The 12,874-nt window shown below is 35.6% G+C and overlaps 2 protein-coding genes across 4 annotated transcripts in view; one reads left to right on the top strand and one right to left on the bottom strand.

Moving 5' to 3' along the window:
- Window positions 1-1,172: 1,172 nt before the first annotated feature.
- On the top strand, window positions 1,173-11,051 carry LOC306872511 (ankyrin repeat and SOCS box protein 5-like). 3 transcript variants are annotated; one of them, XM_079421107.1, is made up of 8 exons: window positions 2,323-2,573; window positions 3,958-4,012; window positions 5,070-5,149; window positions 5,271-5,378; window positions 6,113-6,263; window positions 8,513-8,647; window positions 8,845-9,036; window positions 10,161-10,908. In XM_079421107.1, exons 2-8 carry the CDS (start codon window positions 3,961-3,963, stop codon window positions 10,286-10,288), a joined length of 846 nt encoding a protein of 281 aa, XP_079277233.1. In that variant the 5' UTR covers window positions 2,323-2,573; window positions 3,958-3,960; the 3' UTR covers window positions 10,289-10,908. The 3 variants fall into 3 exon arrangements, with proteins under 3 accessions (XP_079277231.1, XP_079277233.1, XP_079277232.1); XM_079421105.1 differs by lacking the exons at window positions 2,323-2,573; window positions 3,958-4,012 and adding an exon at window positions 1,173-1,402; XM_079421106.1 differs by lacking the exon at window positions 3,958-4,012 and having other exon boundaries at window positions 2,347-2,573; window positions 10,161-11,051.
- Window positions 11,050-12,874, bottom strand: part of LOC306872510 (WD repeat-containing protein 17-like) — a 28,022-nt gene continuing 26,197 nt past the window's right edge. Inside the window, exon 30 of the mRNA XM_079421104.1 lies at window positions 11,050-12,862. Coding sequence (XP_079277230.1) covers window positions 12,743-12,862 — 120 coding nt within the window. The 3' untranslated portion in view covers window positions 11,050-12,742. The remainder of the gene's footprint in view (window positions 12,863-12,874) is intronic.

Raw genomic sequence — 12,874 nt, forward strand, 5'->3', positions numbered from 1 at the left:
TATCTTCTTTTTTAAGTGTGATTTAAATTCTCTTTTTTTCAGATGTTGTCAACTTTGTTTTATTGTTGGGTAAATATCATATTCATACATGCAAATGGAAAAATGTAAGCCGTCCTTTTATATATTTATTTGTAAGTTTTGAAAATGTTTCAGAGCTTTAAGCACTTTAAAAGTCTAAATAGAAAGTCTGAATCTCTTTTCCTCTCTATCTCAAAGTACTTTTTGTACTTATATTGATTCCTGCTCCTTGTGTTGTTGTTGTTTTCTTCTTCTTTCCCCCTGTTATTGTTGAGAGTATAATAATTATTATTTATGTTGATTATCTGCATTATTTATAGTGGATGTGCCTTATGTTGTTGGATGTTCCCTGTCTTATGTACAATTTGTACAATGTACAATGGGGGAAAAAAGTGTACAACGGTATACAAAAATATACATGCTATACAAAAATATATACCAGAGTGTACATGATAACCACTGAGTAATTAAAAACTCTATATTACTTTAAAAAAATGTCTCCTACAGGAAATGACCCTGACTATTTGTGTATGTGGAATTTCCCCAAAATAATAAAAATTTAAGATAAATCAAAGTGTTTACATTTGTCCATAATAAGATTTTTATGAGAAGCTGAATCACCTATTATAATGTTTATTAGCACAGTTGTGTTTAGAAATATTAATATCTCCTATGAACATTTTACAGAACCACTTACCAGTTCTTAAAAAATATAATAGCAAAATTAAATGTTTGTAAAATTATTTTTTTCATAAATCACTGTATTAATACTCAACAAAATATGATAAATACTCTTCAAAATATGATAAAGCTCAGATGACCAATGCTACCAGCTTTATCCTGTGAAAATATATTATTGGATTAATCATGGCTGATTGTGAGGAGGCAATGGTACATAAACAAAAATACTGGAATGTGAAGACATTTCTCTATAGCAACAGTATATTACAATAGAAATAGCGTAATGAAATGTCACTATGAGACAAACATCCCAACAAATGAAAACACCTATTGTTATGCCTCAGTCAAGTGGCCCATTTTCCACTAGCTAAAAGTACAGCTGTCTTATCTCATCTCTACTCTGGGCCCAGCTGCCTTGGGGTATAACTGGGCCCGCCTGGCATATGATCCCCAACAACACATCCCTGGATCCCATTTCAAAACATTCACTGTCACTGAGCAGCAGCAATGACTGAGATTTTGGAGGAGTGGCCTTTAGGCTCGCAGTATACCAACGTCTATCTCTCGATTTTTGTCCTTTTTTGCTTCAAATTATTTGTCAAGATCAGTTTAAACATACTGACCCACTTCTATGTGGTTAAAGGAAACCGTAAGGAAGCGGCCCGGATCGCAGCTGAGTTCTATGATTTTGGCCAAGGGCACAGTAAGTATGCAAAAATGGGACATATTGAGGCTATACATTTTGGAGCATGTTCTGAGACACTATAGGGTCTTTATGTCTTTTTGTAAGGTACATAAAACTTTAACTTGTTGTATAGGGTGTGAAAGAGAAAGCTTCTGCAGCATGGCCCAGTTTGTAACACTGAGAAAATTGGGTCAGCGTGTTCTTATCTAAGGAAAATTATTTTCTCTGACTGTGTTGACTGGATACAATGTTGAAAAAGCAATAGCCATTTAAACGTTTTGAAATTAAAATGTTTGGTGCAATGCACTAGGCTATATGGCAATGCATCTGTCATGTTTATTAATTAATCAGTATAATTTGACTGTCTGAAGTCTAAAGAAAAATTTAGTGATTTTGTCTGTGGAAATGATCCTCTCTCTGTAAGAGTCTTTTTCCCCTATATTGTTCATTACATTAATAACATGCAAACCTGATGTCAAATGCTAGACAAGTTAACTGAGATGAATGCTTGTATTATCAGTTATTATCCGCAACCTGCTTGGCTCCTGACAATAGCAGACAAACTGAAATATTTGACTATATGACACAAAAGGACGTGTAACGTAATGTTAAAATAATTTAAAACTGTCACAAATTCTACAATAGGCTACATCTATTTTTGATCAATGTTAAGGGTGTACAAGGGAAAATTCCATTGAGTCTATTACTTGCTACTTTTCTTAACCTCAGATTATAAATAGTTTTACTGACACGGATTTGGTAATATGGTGAATATTTATCTCATGAATATAAAGGACGTTGTGTGAAGTGCGCCCAGTAGGCGTAATGGTAGTAGGTGGGCGTTTATCTTTCTACTATGGCAAAGGCTCGGCTTATGAATATTAATTACGTGACCAGAAGCTCCTTAAAAACGTAGCAAGCAACGTCAACGTGACCTTATTAATATTCATAAGTTAGCCAACACGGCTCATTTGGAACAACAAGCCGGAGCAGCCAATCAAAAAGGGTCGCTAGTCACAGTCGCTCTATCCCGTGTAAAGAGGAGGACAAGAGCCTGATGCAAACATGCCTGAAGTTCCCTGCAGAGAACCCGAGCACTCAGAAAATACTCCCAAGAAAAGAAAGCGAGAAGACGTCGACGATTTTTCTGAGAAAAAGAAATCGCGCTGGGGTATTTTGATTAGTCAAGGTGAGTTATCGACACGTGTAAATAAATGTGCCTTTATATTGCGCCCTGCTGTCACCTTGCAGTAATGCATTTGTATCAGGGCGGACCTTTTACCTAAAATGACAAATAATATTTTAAGTAATATAGATAAATAATATAAAAAATAATATGATTAATATGACATTCTTATCCATATTAATTATTGTTAATGTCATAAATTTTTGTTTTATATTTAGCCTGAAACCCGTTTTCATGATTAAAAAATAAGAAAATTGAATGAGAAAATAATAAAGAATGTAATAAGCATGAATATTAACTACATGATTTCCACAGTGTCAGTCAGAAGATACCTGCAAGCATCATTCTCAATAGAGCAGAACGATAAATGAATGAAACAGTACTGCCGATAGTCATGTAACGCTGATCTGCGCCTAAAATTGTTGTAGCGTTATTGGTCATTTATAGTTTGCAGTGGTGGATGAAAAAAAAGAACATTTGGTTCCAAAGCCTGGTTAGTGTTTCCTATATTCCCCACAACCCAAATACAAAACTGGCTAGTTATTTGCAGACTATGCAACAGTAGCAGTAAGTAGCTATAGGAACATAAAAATAGTAGCATGCACTATGTAATATGTTTACCATGTTGTGTACATGGCCTAGTAGTTATTAGTTTAAGGTAAAAATCTGTTTTGAGATAGTCTGATAGTGTCTTAAGGTAAAAAAAAAAAAAAAAATCTGATTTTATTGTTTTTATTGCTGCACACAGTCAGCTAGATTTATATATTTCTAGTTGGCTATTTTTGAACCCTCTTAGCAAGGCCATAAGACTTCATGTAAACACAGCATAGGTGTATTATGTGTTTGGACTGCTTCTGCATTATGCTTTACACTTGGTCTTTTACCCTATAATGCGTAGGGGGAGGGATTCCCTTACATCATTGCAATGTGCCATAGAATAGTTGAATAGTACTGTCTTTCTGACTTGCTACTTCCCTGCTTAGGCTGAGCAAGGAAGTTACAAGTGGTCCTAGTCTCCATGGAGCCCAGCTGTAGGACATGAACAGAACAGGATCTGAAATATTCATGAAAGCTTTCACAGAGACTCAATAAAGACTATTTGCTGTTAAACAGCCAGCATTCATACTGAGCAGTGCTGGTTTCTCTGACCTAAATTGTCACTATTGAAAAAACACAATATAACACAAATTGCATCATTAAATTATACTAGCATCTTAGTAATCTAGTATCATTGTAATTGACTGAAGCACAGCTGTGACTTAAAGTTCCACATGTCAGTGTGGAATCTCAGTGGCAGTAACTCATCTCCTTCGCTCAGCTAAGCTAAAAAGAGAAGACGGCTGCTTTTTTTTGTGCCTCAAGATGACAGCCGTCTTTTCATTTACAGGCTATGGCTTATTCATATCAATGGCTAGATGTGCCGTGGGGCGACGGAGACCTGGGTACGTAACAGAACCTATTGCTCTTAGGCCTCGTTCTGTGCAAGGAATGGGAGTAGCAGAAGGCAGTTGTCGTATGTTGTTGTGGCTAGACTGAGCTCTTGCTAATTATAGATCTCCTCAGTCCACTGTGAATAGATACCTATGGTATGAGCTGCTAGTACTGTGAATTAAGGCATATGTAACACCCTCACAACTATTTTGTTACACATACGATTCTGATTCTGACTAAATATTAAATGTCTGAAGACAGTGTTGTTGGTAGCTGTGTTGTTGCTTATGTGGTCAGTAGGTTGATGCAGTTGTTTAGGCCTAATTGAGTAATCTTCAAAATGCAGATTGGGGACCCCCAGGAGGTTACAGGGAGGTGTTAGGGGATCTATGGAAAATTTGAGAAAAGTAAAATATATATATATATATATATATATATATATTTAAGAAAACTGCTTTTGTAAAGTATAATTGTTTTTAGGGATATTGACAGTAACTTGTTAACTAAAATATTTATCAAATTTGTTTAACATGATCATTTTTAACGCATTGCTTTGAATTATTTTTATTTATTTATTTTTTTGTGTAGTGAAATCATTTCATTTACATTTTGTATCGAAGCAACACAGGGAAATCTGTTCAAATGGCTCAACAGTTGAAATCAGTTGACCTTTATTGTATTTAGAGAGCTGATCTACTCTCATGTTAGTTGATAATGCTTTTCCATTTTCAGCAATTCCACTCACAGGCTCTCTGCTCAACAGCTGTCAATGGGCAGTGTCAAAATCACCAGTGCTTACACCACTCTCTTTACAATGTACTAGAAATTATATGAAGTCTGGCTGTGGCTGAGTAGGTGTATTTAAAGCTCTTGAATTACATGGTAGTGCTTTTGGTTGGCTTTTAAATACAGCACATAATGGTTGCTGTAAATTATGTTAATGTAACTATTTGGAGGTTATTTTGTAGTTTATTTTTCTGAGATGAAAGGGCATTTATTAGTCATGGGAAACAGTTGGATGTCAGTACATCTGTTTATTATTAAGAACAATTTGATGTGTGTTCACAGGTTCATGGGCGGATCGTTCTCCACTCCATGAAGCTGCGTGTCAGGGTCGACTTCTGGCACTTAAGACTCTTCTCTCACAGGTTCACAAACATATGCACATACAGAGATGGAGCAGAAATTGTTGAAAAGAGGTCAAATTAATATGTTAGCATTTTTAAAAGAAAATACATTGTTTTTCTCTATTTTTCTCCATATAACCAGGGTTACAGTGCAAATATCATCACCATTGATCATGTGACGCCACTGCATGAAGCTTGTCTGGGAGATCACGTAGCATGTGCCAGGGCTCTCATAGAAGCCGGTGCCAATGTGAGTTACAGTTATTAAACATATTAAAGGATTTTCAGAAACATTAAATAAAAAATGACTAATTATTGAAAAAAAGGTACAGTATATAAAAGTACCATAGTTTTACCCATCAAATATTTTATTTTTAATAATTAATTTTATATTATAATAACATGCAAAATATTATAAATAATATTTTACATTGAATTTAATAAATTGTATACATTTAAAAGATTAAAATAATAAAAAATAAAATAAAATAAAAACCACAGCTTACCCTGACTTGAAATGTCTGAAACAACACTTTTGTCATGAGTACACAGTTCAGTCTATTGCTTAATTTGCTTAATCTCATATGTATATATATATATATATATATCCTTGCTTAAAAATTTGAAAAAAAAAAAAGTGTGGTTTTATTTTTTTCGTGTTTACAGCTATAGCAAAAATTTAATGACAATGGAATTTTAAACTGGAAGATAAAATTCACAAAATAATTAAACTTTAATAGTTTTTAACTAGAAATTTGGAACCAACTAAACTACAGAACTAAATAAATTATGTAATTGGAATTTTATCTCAAAACCTCATAGTTACTGAAATATAGCCCTTTCTGATAACTGACATTTGTGACAACTAACCCCGGTTTTCCTTAATTGTTTCAGGAAAGGCTTGTTCTTTGTATAATAGAAGACTATGCACAGCTTAATCTGTTTGCGTGGATTATGCTGTTAAAATGCTCTTGTACATGGCAGGTGAATGCCACGACCATTGATGGTGTGACCCCACTGTTTAACGCCTGCTCAGCAGGAAGTGTCACCTGCACAGAGGTGCTTTTGGAGCATGGAGCAAAACCACAGGCAGAAGTGTGCCAGCCTTCACCCATTCATGAGGCCTCCAGCAAAGGTAAGTAATTCTGCTTGCCAGGTCACCGCTCTTATCTAACCACAAAAAAATCCATTGATTTGAATGCATTTGTAGTGAACAGCACATTCCAGGGCCCAGTTTATGGCCAGTTTATTGTGGATAAAGGTTTGCTACATTTTTATTGAATATTGGTGGACTAACATAAGCAAACTGTCCATCGCCATCAGATAAAGATGCTAGGACAACAGCCAGACACCTCTTAGAGGGCAAGAAGAAGACTTCTGGTACCAAGCCCGGGAATGACAGGACTTCTTACAGGTCAAAATGCAGTTTCTGACCTTCACCCACCTAGAGACTGATTCCTAAGGTTTTGGCCTGTGACTGCCATAAAAATTCCTTAGGACCTCCAGAAGCGAAGCAGTGGGTGAAACAAAGAGAGAGATCACAAAGATCCATCCAAATCCATTCATAACTATGTTTTCAAACCTTACACTGCAAACTGCAACACACTCATCGTATACTTATTCAGAGAAATAAGTATTCTCAGTGACCGCTATGTGTAGTGCAACATCTAACACAAACTCAGATGTTAATGGACGAATGAATGCATGCATGACAGTTCAATCTTTTTCAATTAGGTTTGGACTTGTGTTTGTAACCTTGCCGAAAGCATTCTGGTTGTGGTTTGGAAAGTGAGAAATGCACAGGTAAAACTTTAGTGACATTTTTCATTTTTCTAACTTTGTGTTTGGACTATGCAAATAAGTTCCACAGGAGGAAAGAAGGGCAATCACAGTATGGAAATGGAGAAGCAACAAATTGCAATCTCCTCCTCATCTGAAAGGGATAAAGGTACCCTTCCAAAAGACACACCTTACTCTGAGTGTCTGGTACGTCCAGTGAGACACTAACAGACACACCCGTTCTGAGTCCCCCATCTAGAGAGACAATAGCAGATACTCGTTCTGAATCTTCAGAGATAGAAACAGATACACTTGTTCTGAGTCTATGGCCCATTAGGGAAGTGGCAATAACAGCTATTAACAAGGACTCTACAAGTTCTGTGCCTGCAGCCCACTACAGGGAAGGCAGAGAACTCTACGTTCAGAGTCTTTGCCCAGCAAGACATCAACAGATGCAGCACATCCTGGGTCTCCATCAAAGAGAGACAGTGGATTGACCAAGATCTGACTCTCTAGCCCAGAGAGGCAGAAGACATACAGACATTTGCAACAAGGTGAAGCTCCAGCGAGCAAACCTTCACTTCAAGATACTTTCGTCTGTGTATTCCAAGCAAATGACCTTCTGCACCTACTCCAGGGCCACATCTGTGTTCCATATTTTAGGACTTTTTGGTGCTCCAGGAAATCAGCATCTTTCAGCACTTCATTCATGTTCAAGGCTGTTGAAATGGATTCCTGCTTCTTTCCCCACTGCATTGTTACCAGCACAACCAGTGGAAGAAGTCACTGCCACCGGACTGCTCACTTGACCGAGAGAATGTACATATCACTTATCCAAACCTCTTCCAGACACCGTGGCATTATTTCATATTATCAGTATATGATTTTCTAATTTACATTAGATGTTATATTTCTTTGATACATAATAGTATTCTTCACCTTATTACCCTGTTGACAAAAAGGCTGGTAAGGTATGATTTGAAGCATGCCAGTTGGTTTGAGCTGGTTTAAGCTAGTCCTGAGCTGGTCCTAGCAGGAGCTAGTTGCTTAGGACCAGCACATAACCAGCTTAAACCAGCTCATGACCAACTAAGGACCAGCTTAAACCATCTCAAACCAGCTGTCATGCTTCAAAACATATCTAACCAGCATATGCTGTTTTTTCAACAATGTAGTCTCAGTTTATCTTTTCATAAGATATCGTAACTCTGATATTGCAACATCCAACTTAATCACTTGCATTTTATGCATATTATTCACTTTATTCCTTTTTCATTTATGGTATTAATTTAGTAGTTGTTGATAAGTCTTGTCTATCTTTTGTTAATAAAATTTATTTTATTACAATTGTGTCTTCCTTGTGTTGATAATACAGAAAGAGGTTCTACAAGTTAGATATCCCACCAATCTTTCTTATCCGATGTACTCATAACCACCTTAAGTGACACGTGATCCAAAAATCATAACGTCATTGGTGATGTGAGTACCCATCACTACACTATTTCGCCTTCCTGGTTGGCGAAAGCAAAATCACTACACATTTACAGCAGAGGTTACAAAAATGTGTTCATGTGTTACAAAACATTCATGTGTTTGTTGTCTCAGGCCAAGCAGCATGTATAGAGTCTCTCATCTCATGGGGAGCAGATGTAGATTATGACATCCCTCATCTAGGAACACCTCTCTACATTGCCTGTATCTCCCAGCAGCAGCAGTGTACACAGAAACTTCTGGATGGAGGTGAGTTTGATGTGGCTCTGTGCAAACTTTAACTGTTCAAACCAAGCAAAAAAAAAAAAAAAGACTTTCAGTTCAACCCGTTCTCATCAAACAATGGTATTTTTATATTAAGTGTATTTTGATGTGTGGTCAGGTCATCTCACCTCAGTTCCTTAGTTTTTATTTTACCCTGTCATAAATTAATTTATTTTTCTTAGGAGCAAATGTGCAGAAGGGCCGTTTCCTGGACACCCCACTGCACGCTGCAGCACAGAAGGACTGTCCAGAAATCATCAGAATGCTTCTTGACTTTGGGGTTAATATCAACGCTCGTAACCTGGAGCTACAAAGGCCGGTGGAAACAGCACCACCCAGCAGCGCAGCAGAGTCTGTGCTTCTTCTTTATGAGGGTAATATTGCTCAGTTCATTTTGACAGGAAAGCAAGAGGGAATGGGTTCAGGAAATGAGCCAGAGCCAACTTCATCTTTGATGAATTGATGAATTATTTTAGGCCAAAAGATTGTATTACTTCATGGTCGCAAGCAGGAAAATCTACTCTTAGACCTTTATATACTTTTTATATACGTGCTCTAAACGTATTCGATAGGAAACCTTGCAGGTATCATCATTGTTTGATTATTGATAAGTACAATTTTTTTACTTTTGACAATTTTACTGTGTTTTATAATTGTTGTCTAATGTACAAAATTGTTAACAATCTTGCACCTTCACCCTTGAAGGAATAATTTTTTTCTTGTACTGAAAATATAAGACAAACTAGAGCTTCGTCTAGAGGTGATTCTGCAGTGAATTTTAGAGCTACTGATTTTGGTCGTTCAGCTTTCTCTGTAAGGGCTGTTAATAACTGGAATAATTCACCAATTACTATAAGACAGTGTTCTACTTTAGCACAATTTAAGCTACATTTGAAATCGTGGTTAAAAATGAGTCAGATGTGTGACCATTGAGTATTTCTGTATTTTGAATGAAACTTTGAGTTGTAAAATTTTTTATAATTGTTTGTAGGATGATGCTTTGTATTATTTATAGGGGATATTTTGTAGAAATTTGGATTGTAATTTCTATGTGAGAAATCATATTTTTTATCTGTTAAATTTTGGAGGGATTTTACTGTAAATGGTATTATACTGATGTTTTTTGTCATATAATTTTAGTATTTTCCTGCCCAGGGACAGCAGATTTCTGACTCTCTTTTCCCTGTCAAATAATGAATTAAATAAAAAAATTGTCTGGTGCAGAAATCACCCATTCACATGCTAAATCAGTCTTTCCAAAGTTGTACCTTCCATACGTTATATTACTGTTGAAATTGGTAAAAACTACTATAATTAAATTCGTTAAATGTTTAGTTAAAACTGTAATGTTTAAGACACAATTACATAAATTATTGTGATAAAGTTAAATGGATGGGAACATAATGAAAACATTTTATCATTTGATTTGAACAAGAATCACTTTGTCTGTATACTTACTAAGTTGTTAAAAAGATTTTCTTTTTCTCTTCCTTGATAGCTACACCGCGGTCTCTCTGTCAGCTGTGTAGACTGAGTATCCGAAACTACATGGGCCGATCCAGACTGCATCTGATTCCTCACCTCAAACTGCCTACTCTGCTGAAGAGCTTCCTCCAGTACAGATAGATTCTCTACCTCCAACCATAAAGCCCCTCCCGCTTTTATTTTCTTATATTAAGTGCATTAATTCACAAAAAGGTCACCCAGTCTTGTTTGACTAACAATGCACAAAAACCCAACAAAATCACGCTAGCCATTCATTGTTCTTTTCTAAGTTAAAATGTTTTATTAACTGAAATATTTTTGTGCAACCAGTGAACATCAGTTATATTTTTGTAAATAGTATCTTCACAAGAGTAATGTAAATTAGTCATTTTTAACCTGCACATTCTTATATATCAGTAAAAGCTGCATGCCTAATATGATGCATATTTATCACATCGGTATGAAATTATTGGAGTGCATGTCAGTATAGTGAATTTTATATTTTTTATCAAAGTAATGTAAAAAAAAAAAAAAATCCCAAAAGCACAACTCTACAGCTTTCACAAAATCTAATGCTGTCATTATTTTCACATCTTCCCAAGTTAATTGCATCCTGAACTGTTTTGAAAATAAAACCCGAAAACCACTGGAAAGATTCAATCTAATACTGTACTTTGGCTAAACATTTTGTTGCCAAAACAAAGCATGATACACAGTAACTTGCATACAAATAAAGAATGATATGTAAAATTGAATGATCTAATTGGTCTCCCTTCTCTTTGTCTTTGCAGTTGGTACTGTAAATGTATTATTATTTCAATCCTAATCAATGAACTAATTATTTCAGTCATGTTCAGTGTAGTGCACTACTCATAAGCAAAAATAAAATCATGAGATTTCTTGTACACTTCATCTTTTTAATAGTAATTATCAAATCATAGTCACAAAAAAGAAGGTAATTATCATTGACAGTCTTGCCTGTTCTTCTATCTCACCTTGCACGTTTACGATCAGTCAAAATAAACAGATGAGACACTTGAAGCATGCAGAATTTGGACCGGTCCTGGCTTAATCCAATGCCTGATTCCACTTCAGGATCGATATATGACATGTAACTGTCCTCTTTGTGTATTAACAATTATCATATGAATATGCTATGTACACCCATTAGAGCTTAGACTTCAGACATTCTAAATTCTAGAACTATATACAAATAAATACATTTCACAGTGCAATTTGATGAAAATAGTCTCTGTATCTGTATTTTTTAACATAAATCCAAAATTTCATAAAATAATTCCTCCAAACCATTTTATATACTCAGCTATGTATGACAGTCATTGCAACTGATGATTTTACCAATACAAATGACACTTTTTGTTTTATTTCCTAACTTCATAAATGCACTTGAAACATATAGCTACTGTACGTATAAGCAGAAATATCTTGCTTCCTCACTCTATATGTGCAGTTTCTCAAACTTATTGCCTAAGTTCATCTAGACATATTTAGAATTTAACAGCAAGACTTAATGTCCTACTAACTCTTTGTAAATAGTGTTGCCATACCTTATGAATATAAATATTACACATCCGGCCACAGACCTGCTCTGTATACCCATTCATAATAGTTCCTGAATGAAATGAAGTAACATTAAATAGTGATTGTTACAATATGAGGTTTCATTTCTAGTATTTGGTTCTACTAAAACAAGGTGTATATTCACTTGTCAGTAAATATATTCAGTTCATATAAAACAGACAACAGACATCACAAACAATTTCAATGTCAAAGCAGCAAAACTAACATGTCTTTCTTTTGAAATCAAATGCGCAAACAAACATGTACAGATGAATACCCTGTAAGTCTTGAATTAAAAGATGTCTAGATCTTCTAAACATTCAGGCTGCTTGATGAAAATGCTCATACTCCATAATATCAGTGACAGTACCATCTAGAATTACAATCTTTTGGCTACAGACCTCAACCCTAAGACCTGAACCTGACCCCTAAACCCGATTCCCTCAACCCGCTTATGTTTTAAGATGAGGAAGAAAGGCATTAAATATCCTGCTTCATTTGTAACATTCATTACTGTATCCAGCATAAACCTCTCTTTATACAACAGTTAGTTGTGGTGCTCTAATTTGATTGGCCTGAATCAAATTAACCTGTTCTTGTGCATGAAGAGAAAATATTTACTGTTCATATCCTTCTGCTTGCCTATGTTAGTGCATCAGTCTCAAAATGCATTTGCCTTCTTTTGAAACAAAAAAACTTGCATTACTTTATATTGATTTCTTGTTTACTGAACTGTTGTATAAAAGAAATATCGCATTTGTGCTGTTGGCCTTGTGTACCATATGTTCACTACAGCAGCACTCTTGCTTTTGCTGATTCTTTGCATATAAGCTGCAATCCTGAATGAAGTAAGCACAGCATGGAATGGCAAAACCTCAAATAATGTTGATTTGAACACAATTTGACTTTTTTTTTTTTTATGACAAACATCAAGCTTTCTGAGAGAAAATGAGTTTTCTGGCCTTCCCAGAGCCAGACCAGCAAGAATACTGCTCACATTTGTTGCATTTGTGCTCAGAAGGGGTTGAGGCGTATACCTGTCCCCAATGGAGAGAAAGGGTTTACTTTCGCCCACATCAGGGCATCATTTAGTGAAATGGCTGATTTGCCATCTTCCAGGAAGAATGCTGGACCCTGCCAGGGAAA

Source organism: Barbus barbus, assembly GCF_936440315.1.
Source record: "Barbus barbus genome assembly, chromosome: 7".
NCBI classification, from domain to species: Eukaryota; Metazoa; Chordata; class Actinopteri; order Cypriniformes; family Cyprinidae; genus Barbus; species Barbus barbus.